The 14,646-nt window shown below is 32.2% G+C and overlaps 1 protein-coding gene and 1 long non-coding RNA gene across 2 annotated transcripts; one reads left to right on the forward strand and one right to left on the reverse strand.

Moving 5' to 3' along the window:
• Positions 1 to 5,829: 5,829 nt before the first annotated feature.
• Positions 5,830 to 11,395, forward strand: LOC134695311 (uncharacterized). The gene is made up of 4 exons (XR_010102743.1): positions 5,830 to 6,181; positions 8,951 to 9,032; positions 9,465 to 9,566; positions 11,152 to 11,395. It is a non-coding gene; the product is annotated as an uncharacterized LOC134695311 (long non-coding RNA).
• An 892-nt stretch (positions 11,396 to 12,287) lies between these two features.
• Positions 12,288 to 13,972, reverse strand: LOC134694524 (uncharacterized). Its single transcript, XM_063555536.1, has 5 exons — positions 13,801 to 13,972; positions 13,336 to 13,422; positions 13,118 to 13,198; positions 12,925 to 12,996; positions 12,288 to 12,583 (listed from the first exon to the last, which is right to left on the reverse strand). Exons 1-5 carry the CDS (start codon positions 13,868 to 13,870, stop codon positions 12,288 to 12,290), a joined length of 606 nt encoding a protein of 201 aa, XP_063411606.1. The 5' UTR covers positions 13,871 to 13,972.
• Between the last annotated feature and the right edge of the window lie 674 nt (positions 13,973 to 14,646).

A 14,646-nucleotide genomic window follows, 5' to 3' on the forward strand; every position in this document is an offset into this window, starting at 1 on the left:
TCACTTGTTTTTTAAATTTTTCAATCTTTATTATCATGTTTATATTAGATTATTTTTTAAACTGTACTCTTTGAAAGAAGAAATATTTAATGCACACAGACACCACAGTGTACAAACTTAAACATGTTTAAACTTATTATAAAAATCAAAATTAGTTATAAAAAAGCAAGAATCTTAGCAGAAAATGTATAAAATCCTAGGCGAGAAGCTAAAACACTTGTCATAATTATGTTCAAAATGGTACACATCATAATAAATCAAATGACCAACCCTATGGCCAATCTACCATGATACTGTTTCTTATACACATTTTAGATGACCAGATATTTTAACCATCACCTAAATACTGAAAAATTGCAGATATTAACATTACCGTTATTTAGAAAGGAAAATAATAATAATTTCATTGCATGTCAAAGTGACATTATTAAGTCAAGTCATATCCATTAATTGTTGTCAAATCCAGTGAATTACTATGTCATATCCGGTAAATTATGTTGTCATATATCCCAGGGGTGTCTGTTACTGAAAGGCCAATGCAGCGTCCAGCCTGCCTATGCTTTTATCTAGCAAGTCTGTATAAAAGTCTGCTTCCAAATTCTAGATACATGGTGGTCTTGGTATTTCACAATTTGTGTGTCTCTTCCAACATTTCATTCTGAGCAAAGAATTAAAAACAAGGGTATAGCGTAGAAAAACCCACACTGACCCTAAATTCTTTCAGAACCCTATCAATGACCTTGTCCTATTATTTTAAGTATGAATGGTATAGCGCGGAATCCCACACTGACCGATGGTACATGAATAATGGTATACTAGTCATCTCAGATAGTTGAAGGAAGGACTCTTAAATTCAGATGTTGTCTTTATAACTTGTCCTACATCATGGTTGAACATTAAATTTCCACACCCCTGGGATTATCGAGTAAATCATTGTCATATCCAGTATACTTTTCGGTCATAGTAAGTAAATTTCTGTTGTATCCTGACAGTGGTATCATCCTGATGTTATTGGAAGCTTGGTATAAATCTCTGGTTGTACTCATGGCCAGCAGTTACTTAAGTACAGGTAATTATAAGGCTGATGCTGTATTCACTGTTTCGAAAAAAAGAATTCAGGACAAAGCTTCAAAGGGAGGGGGCTTGGTGATGTCCTGATCACGAAATACTGGGCTTAAAAACAGAGGTCCTAAATTTAAACAAATAAATCCCAACATCCCGAACTTTTAAAAGAGAATTCACAGATCCTCGAAAAAGGGTCAATCCTGAAATCCAGAGTGTAAAAATACATCATTCGACATCCCGAAAAAGGTCCTGCCGCCCCTATCCTAATCATGCTATAATTATTGAACAAAACTAAAATTTACTGGTACCATTGTCATAATCTATTTGAAAATTGTATATGATTGAATGTAACTTAAAATTGTATGAAACTATTTTAAAATCTGACATTTATTTGACTGAAGTACATTTTTGTACTTTTTTTTCACCAACGAGTCTCAATATGACATTCTAGATTTTCTGCAGATTTACTGATATGGACTTAATATAAAATGTGTATACATACATGTATTTAAATTTTAAACAGTTTATACTAAAGATGAATACAGTATTGTACAGCATCAGCCATGTCTTGGTCTTTTGAAGAGGCCCCCTTCATAAATCCTTTCATATTAACCACAAGATCTATTTAAAAAAAACAGGGGCAGGCATTGAAAATGAATTTTGTATAAACAAGGTTATAGTAGGTGGTCCTGTTGAAGGTTAAATTGTGATTTTAACGCTGCAATTAAAACATTTCTGACCTCCCATTTGTTTGTCTTTTTGCAATTGCCTGTTGTTTACATGGGTCGCTGTCTGTCATATTTTTGATATTTTTCTTAGCTTAAACTCTTTCAATCATTTCTCTATTTTTTTCATGCCAGGTTTCATTGTACCTTGCTTCATGGTATTGGTTTTGCTCATTGTTGAAGCCCTCCCCCCTTTAAAACATAATCTAAAATTGTGTCATTTGCAGTCATATCACATTTCCTTATAATGTATATTGTTATCATGATTTTATTTATATAATATTACATTCTAATCTGTTTGTCTATGAAGAATAATTGTGTCATTTGCAATTATATCACATTTCCTTAATTTTTGTCTCATATTGCATACTGTTTAAAATTTTAGTAAGTCAAATATTCCAGCCCTTATACATCAGGAATTTTTCTGAGTATTTAACACTCATATTCAGTCATCATGGTCGCGGTAGTTTGTAGTTATCACTTGTTTAAAAGTGTTATCAGGGTACCCCTCTTAACAACCTGCCCCTTTCCCACTTTTATGAATTTTGCCTCTGAAAATAGCCTTGTGATCCAAGTCACTAAGGGTGCACACTTATATAAACATGTCCAGTGCACCATTTAACATATAAAAGTGCTTGTTATACAATATATAATATATTCACTAGTTAATGTACACTAATGAAACGGTTGTTGATACAAAGCACATGAAGCAGGGTTCATATTCATGTATTATTTACATAACATGATCTAGTCCTAAGATGCATGTTATATTTGCCACTTGATGTTAAACACCTGCCATGGTGTTACACTAGTCATTTTTGGGGCCCTTTCTGAAGCATCAGTTTAATGCTGTATAGCTTGCTGTTTGTTGTGATCCAAGGCTCCTTGTTGAAGACCGTTATTTCACCTATAATGGTTAACAGTTATAAATTTTGACTTTGATGGAGAGTTCCCTCATGATTTTTTTTTTCTGAATATTGTCTGAATGTGTCTGAAAATGTCTGAATTATTTCTGAAATTTTCTTACATGATAAATGATGTCTGAATTTTTCTGAATCCTGATATTTCTATTCTGAATTGATACTGACAATTCTGAATTTTTGCTGAATATTTCTGAATCATTAAGAATTTTATTCAGACAAATTAAGAACTTCTGAAAGTGTCTGAATTGTTCTGAAATTGTCAGAAATATATCCAAGAATGTAAGACGAATTAAAAATCTGTATGTATCAGTAAGAGTATGATTCAGACAAATTCAGAATTTCTGAAAAATGTCTTAATTTTTCTAAGTGTGTCAGAACTATGTTTAATAAATTGTTTACACAGAGATGACCAATTTTTTTTGTTATGCTGACACTAAAATGTAAATTTTGAAATCAAAATAGTTAAAGTTTTACATGTAAGTAATGCAAAATATTCAAAGTCAATGAACCATGACTGAAGGTATTATGGGCTGAACAATCTCCATGAAAATGAAAATTTGCCATATGCATACCAATTATCAATAGACAATGACAGATTGAGCAGGGTCAGATTATCTCCATGGAAATGAGATGTAGCAATACCAGTTAAACTGCATACCAAATATCATTTACATATCACAATATGTTCCCAATGCATTAATTAACCTTATCACAAACTAATACAGTTGTAAACTAAGCAAAAGTTTCAAAATCTTCAGACCATGACTGAGGGGGTAGGGTCAATTAATCTCGATGGAAATGAGGATGTATGTACTATGCTAGTTCAACTAGGGGTTCCCCGTAAAGTGACCTAATCACAAACTAATACATGAAGACTTAGCAAACGTTTTAAAGTCAATAGGCCATGGCAGTTGGTGCAGGATCAAATAATTTTCATGGAAATGAGATGCACCAATGCTAGTTTAAATGCATACCAAATAACATTGACTAACACCAGTGGTTCCCCTTTAACTCAGGCCTTATCAAACTAATACATGTTAACTAAGCAAGTTTCAGTCACAAATTAACTTGTAATTCGATGTTCAAAGCCACCCTCTGATGCTGGAAACAGCATATACATGTACATATGTCTCGATTTTCGGTTTCTTCAAGGAGAGACAAAACTGTAAGAATTATCTTTTCTGTATTGCCGTGTATAACGAAATTTGCAATGTGCAAAAATATCAACGATAACTGAACAAAAGGGATGTCATTTTGTAAATTAGACAAAGAGAAATTTCGTTCTCAGCAATTATAGATATAGGAAGATGTGGTGCGAGTGTCAATGAGACAACTCTTCATCCAAATAACAATTTATAAGAGTAAACCATTATAGGTCAATGTAAGGCCTTCAACACTGTTTCATTGCATTTAAGAAATATGTTTCTCCGTGAAATAGGACCCCATTGATTTATTCGAAATTCTAAGAAGTGATCCGTTTTAGGTATAGCTAAGGTATTACCAAGGAGGTTATATTAAAAAAAGTAAATGGTTTCTATGTGTGTCTCACACTTTTGCTGCAGCCAGAGTAAATGTGCAATGTTGTTTGCCATACGTCCCGACTTCGCCGGGGAGTTACCATTTGATTTATACGGGAGGCTAGGATGAAACATGTTGTCCTGTATTTTATTTCACGTGTTGTAATATCTCTTTCCTGCATGCGTTCTTATATATTCGCTCTTATCAGTCATCAGTCCTGCCATTTTCTTATCCTTTTTATCCTTTTTATAAAAAAATTCGTCCTGCCTGTTTTTCTCGACTTTTTTTTGTAACTGATTACATCCCAACCCTCCCCCTGAACATGAAATGATAGTTTTTTATTGGAAAAATTACGAGAATGTGAAAAAAAAGATTAAGCCAAGTTTCAGTGATTTCATTCCAATGTCGTATTTCTTTTTTAAAGAAAATTTCGGCACTGCTTTCAACAGCAATGTTCTGTTTTCAATAAATTCAACAAATATCAGTTAAAGTTTGGGTGAAAAACCAGTTTTCATCAGATTCAGATCGCCCGTTATTCACTATTTTTTTTTCACTGACAAGTTTAAAAATTCCAACAAAGTACCTTTTTCCAGTGCCGTAGATGTAGATGAAAGATAAAATCATTGATCTACTAAGTAAAGGTCAATTCCGTTTTAAAAAGTAATTAGTATGGCGTTTATTATCACTGAACTAGTATATATTTGTTTAGGGGCCAGTTGAAAGACGCCTCCGGCTGCGGGAATTTCTCGCTGCATTGAAGACCTGTTGGTGACCTTCTGCTGTAACAGCCAATGGCGTTTTTTTAAATGATTTGTGTATTGCATTAACTATACAATCTGCTGCTTGAGCCACAGGGGCTTGTTACAATTGCCGGGTTTACTATCAAAACGAACCCCTAAAAAAGTTTTAGGGGTTCGTATGGATAGTAAACCCGGCAATTGTAACAAGCCCCTGTGCTTGAGCGTTGGAATTACGAAATAGATAACTGACATCGAAGTACCAAAGCGTGTCGACTGCACCAGGTTAGATTGGTGAGAAATTAGATATCGGGTAAACTGCTTACTTGATTGACAGGAATCAATTATCGTTGAGGCTCCTGTAGGGAAAATATGATTACATTGTTAAAAGTTGCCATTATTACAAAGTGGAGTATATAAGAATACGACCAGTTCTCACAGGGACAGTCACAGTGTACTAACGATTTTTTACCCGACCAGATTTAAAGTTCGTGACGTTTTTCTCGCAGCGAGTCGGTTTGTAGGTTAATTGTTTTTATGACAAATGCAGCCCTAAAAATCCCGTTTTTTTGTCCGTTTGTTTAACTTGCTACGTAAAAATACGTCTGTGGTAAATACCTAGGACTATAACAGTTAGTATAATAGTTCCAGTAAATACACTATAAACGTATATAAGGGGGCATATATAATGTCCGTTTATAAATTAGGCTGCCTATAAATTATTCCATATCAGTAGACGGATTTTTATAGTGGTTGAAAACCTCCATAAATTAATCATACAAGACCGCTGAGACAACTATAGCACGTGTGTTATATTAGTTTCAGAAATAAAGTAAAAATTTCCTTGTACGATATATTTATTCTCGGCGGGCGATTTCATGGTAATCGGTGAACGTAATCGTCTATAATCCGGAAAATGATCCGGAGTTGGTTTTCATGTTAGATCTAGATCGTGTGACGCAGACAACGTTTGAACGCTGCAGGACAGATATTTTAAAGATAACAACGAGAACCTTTGTATGTATAACAGCTTGATATAAAGGAAAAAATGACGTCTGCCATTCAGAAGATGGTTTTCAACTTGCCCAGGAAATTGACTACAACTTGTAAACTGTCAGTGTAAATCCAAACGCACATACAAGACAAATATCCACAACTGCAAGTGACAACAGTTACAGGCTATACAAAAATCAGTGCCAATAACGATCATGGGGTATGAATATGTGTCCATTTCAATGCTAATTTTTTAATTTGGAAACGGCCATTTAATATTGTGGGTGGGGCAGGGGATTTGAAAATTGAATAATCTTGTCCTGCCCTATGTCCTGCATCTGGCAAGGCTATTTTTTTTGGGGGGGGGGGGGGGGGGGGGGGGTGCCCTCCTACAACGGCGTCACAGAAAAACATAAAATAGCCTTGCCAGATGTTATAATTATTTTGATGATCCAAATAATTATAACATCTGGCCCGGCCCAATGCCTGCCTATGACATCGTCCTAGTCCAAATAATTATGACGTCTGGCAAGGCTTTTTAAAAAAAAATCGGGGACACCTTCTTACGACTGCGTCCCAGTCAAAATATTAAAATAGTCTTGCCAGATGTTATACCGTTATTATTTGGACTAATGTCGTCCCAGAAAAAAGATAAAATAGCCTTGCCAGACGTCGTAATTATTTGAACTAGCCTTGCCTTTAAAGATATCAGAATGAAAAATTACTTTACACACCAAAATAAAGGATATTTATAGTATAACTAATCGCCGTATTTGAATATAAAAAATAAGACAACGCGTGACTGAACGACGCATGGATTAAACAAGTGCGTAGCACGAGTTTAATCCATAGCGGCGTTCGGTCACAAGTTGTCTTATTTTTGATATTCAAATACGGCGATTAGTTATACTTTTTATTACATTGGCTAATGTTTTTTTTTATGAAATTAATGTAGAAAATGTAAGGAACTATATGTTTTTACTACGCATTCACAATTTGTTTTGATCCGACGTTATCGACGTCCTGACAACGCCTATTGTTGTATGACGTCAGAGAGTGAAATAACCACGTTTATTTCACATGTGAAATTATCGGTTTTCATTTAACTGGGAAATCAATGTAATTTATTGCAACCAATGTAATAATTACAACTATCTTTTTAAACAACTAAAAAATAAAACAATCAGGAATCACAAAATACATATTCCAAAATTAATCGTGCCTCCTCCTGTGACAGAATATCAAATGGTCGTTTCCTTATAGTCAGATTATACTATGCAAAATTAAAAACAACAATGAACATGTAATTATAAATTATATGGGTAAACATAGTCCAAATAATTATGACATCTTGAAAGGCTATTATATTTTTTGTTGTAAAGGAAAAAAAATATAATAGACTTTCAAGACGTCATAATTATTTGGACTACGGGAATAGGGTAAACATAGTCGAAATAATTATGACGTCTGACAGTATAAAAAAAAGAAGATCTGGTATGATTGCCAATGAAACAACTCTTCAAAAGAGACCAAAATGGACAGAAATTAACAATAATATTAATAGGTTACTGTACAGCCTTCAACAATGAGAAAAGCCCATAATGTATAGTCCACTATGGAATCACACTTTATTTTGAAATGACAATATCTTAATCAAATAATGCATGAAATAATTTCTGACTTTACAGAACTTATTACAATTACCAATATACACCTTATCACTATTTGTGGACATCACAGTGGTTCCCGTAAAGTTTTGAAGTCATAATACAAAACATCTGACACCTCAATAGAAAAGTGATAGTTGTATGATACCAATAGTTCATGAGAGACAGATTCTTGGGTCAGCCAGGAATAGCCATAAGCTGTATACAAATAAGAAAATGTGGTATGATATGCAATGAGACAACTCTCCACAAGAGACCAAATGACACAGACATTAACAATTTTAGGTCACTGTATGGCCTTCAACAATGAGCAACACCCGTACCAAATAGACAACTATAAAATGCCCCAAAATGACAAATGTAAAACAACTCAAATAAGAATTTATGTACAAAAAAAAGAAGGAAAAACAAATATGTTAAGCATCAACAAACGACAACCACTGAATTAAAGGCTCCGGACTCTGGAAAGGCACATACATACAGAATGTGGTAGGGTTAAACACATTTATAGCAGGAATTCCCCTCCCCCTAAACCTGGGACAGTTGTGTAACTACACAAAAGAATAAACTATAAAAATCTGTTAAACAGTTGCTAAACTCATCAGATGGATACAAATAAAATACAACTACCGGTAGCAAAAACAGAGTGGACGTGGCTGGGGTACTTGTATATCCAAACAAAAAGATACTAAGTACAGATCTGAGAGTACTTAAAGTTACGGACAGCTAGTTCAAAGCCACTAAAAACTAGGGCCCCGGGATCCACCATGTATTATAGCAAGAATTGGTCTTGACAATCCTGACAAGAACATTTACAATATGAAACGATTCAATTTAAAAAATTTAAAGTCCAATTTATTACAAAACAGTAAACGAAAACAAGACATAATTGACAGTACACGAAACAACAACAACCTGAACCACTCTCAACTACAGGCTTCTGACTTTGGACAGGCACATATAGAATGTGGAGGAATTGAACTAAATTTGTGTGCACCAAACAGGAAAGTGGTGTTATGACACAATATTTTAACAAACTATGCAAAACATTAAAAGAAAAACAAATATAACAAACAGCAAAACACAAGAACCACTCAATTACAGGCTCCTGACTTGGTACAGGTACAATAGAATATAGTAGGTTATTAAATCAATACCTACATGTACCTACCATTACTTTTTTTTTTTTTTTTAATTTAACTGAACAGTTAAATGTGCATGTGTTTAAAATATAAATATTTAGTATGGTTTTAATTGACTTATAACAAAATCAATTTTTATACAATGTACCAATAAAAAACAATATTCTCTTCTTTTTTAAGGACTGAGCCATTTGAAGTTGGATGAAAGATGATCTGCATCATTGTGTTTATGATAATGTGGAAAAGTACCAATTGTTTTGAGGTAAGAATGTCAGAGATGAGACACAGCAACCTTTCAATTTATAAGAATATACAAATATTTACTTTTTTGCTTTACATCCAGTGGCAAATACAATGTACTTCACTTAGATATTCTTACCTTCGGTTTATATATATTTCCGTTGTTGCACATGTTACTTATGCATTAATCTATTTAAAATCACAGTAAGGGCTGTTCTGTTCTAAGTGAAAGGGTCGAAAGACACTTTTTGTTTTAAATCAACACTGATAAAACTTTTAGTTGATTGTATTTCCAATATCTTTCTCAAAAAAAAACCACAACCCATCAAATTTTGATAAGTCTTTTCTGATGGCTCTTTTTGAATTTCACTTTAAGACAACTGTTGAATATTTTATACGAGTTCATAAATTTAGGTGTCAGTATTGATACTAATATTTTAATTTAACTTTTTAGAATTGGTTCCACAGATGTCAGTGAAAGAGACTTACGACTTAATGTACATGTTTTTGAACAGAACTATTAAAAAGAAAAATGGTGCAAAATCAATTGAATCTGGTATGTACATGCTTTAGTTTTAATAGCCTTAAAATAAGCTGTAAGTGTGGAATGTTTTCCAATGAGACAACTATCTACTATATGAATGCAGTACAAATGTAGATGAGAACAATGATAGCTAATGGTCACCATACAGCCAATACCTTAAATTAATTTATGACACTGACACATATATTTGAAATAATGAATTCCTACATCAATTATACAGCAAGCAACTAACGAAGTTGCAGAGGATATAATGTTTTTGACCTGTCTCAGTCTATCTGTCTGTCGGTCTGTCCATCCGTCAGTTCATCAGTCCTGTTTCTTGTCATCGCAACTTCTCTCAAACCACACAACAGAATTTCATAAAACCTTTTTAGATAATAAGGACATATAATGCAGTTGTGCATATCAACAGGAAATTATAAATTCTTTTTCTAGGAGTTATGCCCCTTTGAACTAATTTTCTTTAATGTACTAGTACTACTGCAACAGTTTGTCATCGTAACTCCTCTGAAACCACACAACAGAATTTCATGAAACTTTGTAGATAATAAGGACATACATCATGAAATTATGATTCAATTTTTTTTCTAGGAGTTACGCCCCTTTGAACTTATTTGCTTAATATACTTCTGCAACAGTATGTCATTGCAACTCCTCTGAAACCACATAACAGAATTTCATGAAACTGTGGATAATAATAAAGAAATACTATGTAGTTGTGCATATTGACCAGAAATTGTGATTCAATTTTTTCTATAGGAGTTACGCCCCTTTGAACTTATTTGTTTCAATGTACTACTGCAACAGTTTGTCATTGCAACTCCTCTGAAACCACACGACAGAATTTCATGAAACTTTGTAGATACGGTAATAAGGACATATAAGGAAATTATAATTCAATTTTTTTATATAATTTTTTATTCTTGCACTTATTTTATTTCTCCAATGAAAATGTGGGGATGTGGGGTATGTGAGCGAAATCACTAAGGTTCTTTAATTGCATATTCATTAAAACTAATACATTAAACTATAAATAAACAAAAAATCAGCATGATATTCATTTGATTATAGATTCCTTAAGGATTCCTAACAACTAATTATGAGGTCAAGGTCAAAGATTTTAAAAGTCAACTGAATTTGTCCCAAAAATTGGTTCCCAAGTACTTGATAAAATACATGTATTGCATATGGGATTGAAGAATTGCATAGAATGATAGATATATGACCATTTATAATTAAAAATTAATTAAAATTTTCTTGATACTACATGTAGGAAGTTGTGTTTTTGTTAATGGCAAAGTTCCATTCAAAGAATGTTTTGTTTTTCTAATGTTAATTAAATACAGAAAAATAGCACTCATACATGTCATGTGGCAATTCATGCCAGATTTTTATAAAATGTATACCAATGGCTCACATCATCAATGTCAAGGGTTGGATTTAGGGAAATGGGAAGAAATATCATAGTGATTTAGTAACAGTTTCAAACAAGAATTTGTGGAATTTTAGTTATTGTCCCTGGGCAGACAAGAAAAAATGCAACACAAGAGACATTGAAGTTCTGTTCTTTTATTAGCTTGTTTTTTTATTTACTCAGGTCACAAGAGAGATGGAGACCTCGAGAGGCAGAAAAAGAACAGACCAGGGAATCACAGATCCATATCAGATAATAAAATTAAATTGAAAATTTAAAGTTTGAATTTTATGTTATTGAAACTATTAATTTACAAACTTCCTGAAAATTTGGATTTTATTTATTATTGAATAGAGGCTAAGGGTATTTGACCATCATCAATGTGCTTACACATTGATTTTCATTCAACTTTAAGAACTTCTTTTTAGGTTTTTCTGTTGTATAAGTTACAAAGTTTTGTATGGATATCCACATTCTGAATGTTTTCTGAATATATTTCTGAATCTGTCTGAATCCATCTGAATGTTGTCTGGATATTTCTGAATGTTATCTGGATATTTTTGAATGTGTCTGATTATTTCTTAATCTTTCTGATTAAATTCAGATTTTTCTGAATTCATTCTGAATATTGCCTTAATTCATTCTTACATAATTCTGATTTTTGTCTGAATGCTATTCTGATTTTTGTCTGAATGGTTTTCTGATTCCTGTCTGAATGTGCGAATGAAAATTCTGAATTTTTCCATAATAGTCCGAAATCCAGTAAAAATTCAGACATTTGCATTAATGAACACATTTTTAGCTATTCAGACATTATTCAGAAAAAAATAAGAAAAATTAAGAATACTTGTCAGACAGAATTCAGACACTATTTTTTCATGAGGGTTGTCTCATTTCCACTCATACCACTTTTTCCTATATATGACATGAATGATACATAAATTACTTATATATATGACATGTATGATACATAAATTACTTAACTAAATATGCATTTACATAGGATGAATGAAGAAATAACTAGTGAAAAGGTGTATTTTGCGTCAGATTTAAAACAATTTGTTTTTTTTCTCAAATATCTTCTGCTGAACACTGACCATAGCTACTTACATTCCTTTTGGTCATGTTGGTCAATTTAAGAAAACTGTATAATTGACAATCATTTCACATCTCCTTATTTATGTTACTTTATATAGCTTAAATCAATGTCTTCCCTATGTAGGTGTCTTTAGTAGGAACCATGTATGAAATTGGGTAAAATTATTTTATGTATATTCCTAACATTTAAATTTAAGAATCATTATTTAGTGCACTGGACATTAAAAGTAGTACACTCCCCAGTGATCAAGCAGCTTTTGAGCAATCTCCTTGTCGGCTAACAGATTCTCACTGTTCTCCTTTTCATCAACTTTTGTAATCTCTTCTTTCAGGGCAAAATATCTCTTGCTGACCTCAATCTGTAGCTTAGAGAAAGATTGATCAAAAGCTGATATAAAGGACTTATGACCAGGGTGTTTTTGCTTCAATTCCCTGTACTTAAGACAGTCATCCACATCTGATGATGGGCCAAGTAGCTGGACAACCATGTCTAGTGTTGTTTTCTTTCTACATGATGCTGAAGCACAAAACAAGTATGTATTTAGTATATTAAAAGAGTTTTCACCATCGTTTGCTCTCGCTTGCATTTTTAGATTATTTTTTTCTTCAATTCCTTCAAACTTAAAATTACTTTTTTTAAATAGCTACATTGAAAACTTCATTTTTGTTCCAAAAATATCTGATACTGCATACATGGCATACAGTCATAACAGTGATTTATTTAAAACTGTAATAAAAATAATCTTTAAAAACTTCATTTAAACATTTGATTTATGACATTTCTGAAATTTCATTTCACATATTTATATGCTCTATTAAACTTGTAATAATATATATACTTATCATTTTAATACTCACCAATTTCTGGTTTGGAAACTTCAGACGCGAATAGTTTCCTCTTGCATGTGAGTGGTTTCTTTTCACTGTTAGCTGAAATCGAAAAGGAGTTGTGAACAGCAAAATAACCACAAAAAAGAAGAAAAAACGTTGCCTCTTTAAATTCCACCAATATTGAGAATGAGAATCTGAAGTCAAAAGATTGTGTAAATACCTGGTAATTTGTTTGGTTTGCTGAACAGACTCTCATGGACATCAATTTTGCTACATGTAGGTTGTACAGTCCATCTTGAAACTGAAAAAAAAACCATGATCATCTGAATAATGTCAGTTAATTTTTATGTTACTCCCTTCTAAAACATTTTAATAAATCTGTAGTTTGCATGAATCATTTTTGACATAACCGAAAGAAGCATTTTATATTAGAATTACCTTTAATGTATGATTTGTACTTTTCCTTGTTTTCCTTGTCTTCCAGGTGTTTTCTCTCTTGGTCTATTGCTGGTACTTCTGGTGGTTCTGTTACGAGAACATGAGATGTTTATTTATTAATAAATGTATGGGACATGTACACCTACCATGAGATTGTAAGAAGTACAGATTTCTCATAAAAAGTATTCACTAGTTAACCAATAATTGAAAAGTGAATAAGATATTAAAGGTTCGTGTATAAGTACTAAGATACTTTTTATACCTGAATTTGTTATCTATTAATGTTACAAACTTATATTACATTTATGTGGTTAGATATACCAAGAAAAACTTCATGGACAGAAAATAACCTGTACATTTGGCAAATAAATAATAAAAATAATATTGAAATACAACAAAATGAAATTTCACATTTTTCACAAATATTTTACTTTATTTGCCATACAATTTAATTATTTACCTTACCTTGCACAATCGGAATGTTCGAGATGTAATCTTCTGTGGACTCAGAGTTGTCATCTGGAATAACCAACATTAATAACGGGATTTAATAGTGCAAGTTCACTTAAAACTATCATGGTAGAGTGAAAAAAAAATCAAAGAATAACTGATGTAAATTTTAATAAACGTATATAGTATAAATTCAGTATGAATGAGAACCTCATAAATTAATGTTTTATGGTGTGCATAATTAAAAAAATAGTATTAGTTATTTATAATTCTTGTCTTTTCAACGTACCTAAAATTAATTTTTTTTCGTTGGAATTTCCTTAATTGTTAATACCAATGCTCAATACGAGTTTACCTTGATTTGTCTCTTTCTCAGTTGTTTCCTCAATATTATCATTTGTTTCATCCTGATCACTGATGCTATTTGTAGGACTGGTTGCATGTTTCATGACTGAAAAACAAAAAATTCAAATGTATTTAAAAAAAAAAAAAACATCCGTAAACATTTAAAAACAAAAGCATGAATGTTTTACATATTGGTTTCATTTTCTTGATCTAGTATTGTATTTTAAGAAATTTATTTGCCTCCATTTTCAAAATTTTGTTTGTTAAAACTCCCACCAAAATTTCCATGGCTAATATCTCGAAAACAAGCACATAGATATTTTCTTGCTCTTTTGATTCCTTTACTAATGATCACCTATCAATAAATACTAGTGTTTTGAACAGCTAATTCTTTTGAAACTGAGAAGGGAAGTCCTTAAAGTCAGATTGACATGCATATATATATATATGTATCATTCATTTCATTCAAATTACAACATACATGTATATATATATTGTATAACATACCTGACTTCA

This window comes from Mytilus trossulus, chromosome 13, assembly GCF_036588685.1.
Source record: "Mytilus trossulus isolate FHL-02 chromosome 13, PNRI_Mtr1.1.1.hap1, whole genome shotgun sequence".
Taxonomy (NCBI): Eukaryota; Metazoa; Mollusca; class Bivalvia; order Mytilida; family Mytilidae; genus Mytilus; species Mytilus trossulus.

Excerpts from the sequence above, each read along its gene's own strand:
- LOC134694524 (XM_063555536.1), bottom strand. The coding sequence starts at position 13,870 with ATGTTGGTTATTCCAGATGACAACTCTGAGTCCACAGAAGATTACATC. Across the intron at positions 13,423-13,800 it reads GAACATTCCGATTGTGCAAG|AACCACCAGAAGTACCAGCA; the intron begins GTAAGGTAAATA and ends TTCTCGTAACAG. Across the intron at positions 12,584-12,924 it reads AGTTTCCAAACCAGAAATTG|CATCATGTAGAAAGAAAACA; the intron begins GTGAGTATTAAA and ends TTTGTGCTTCAG.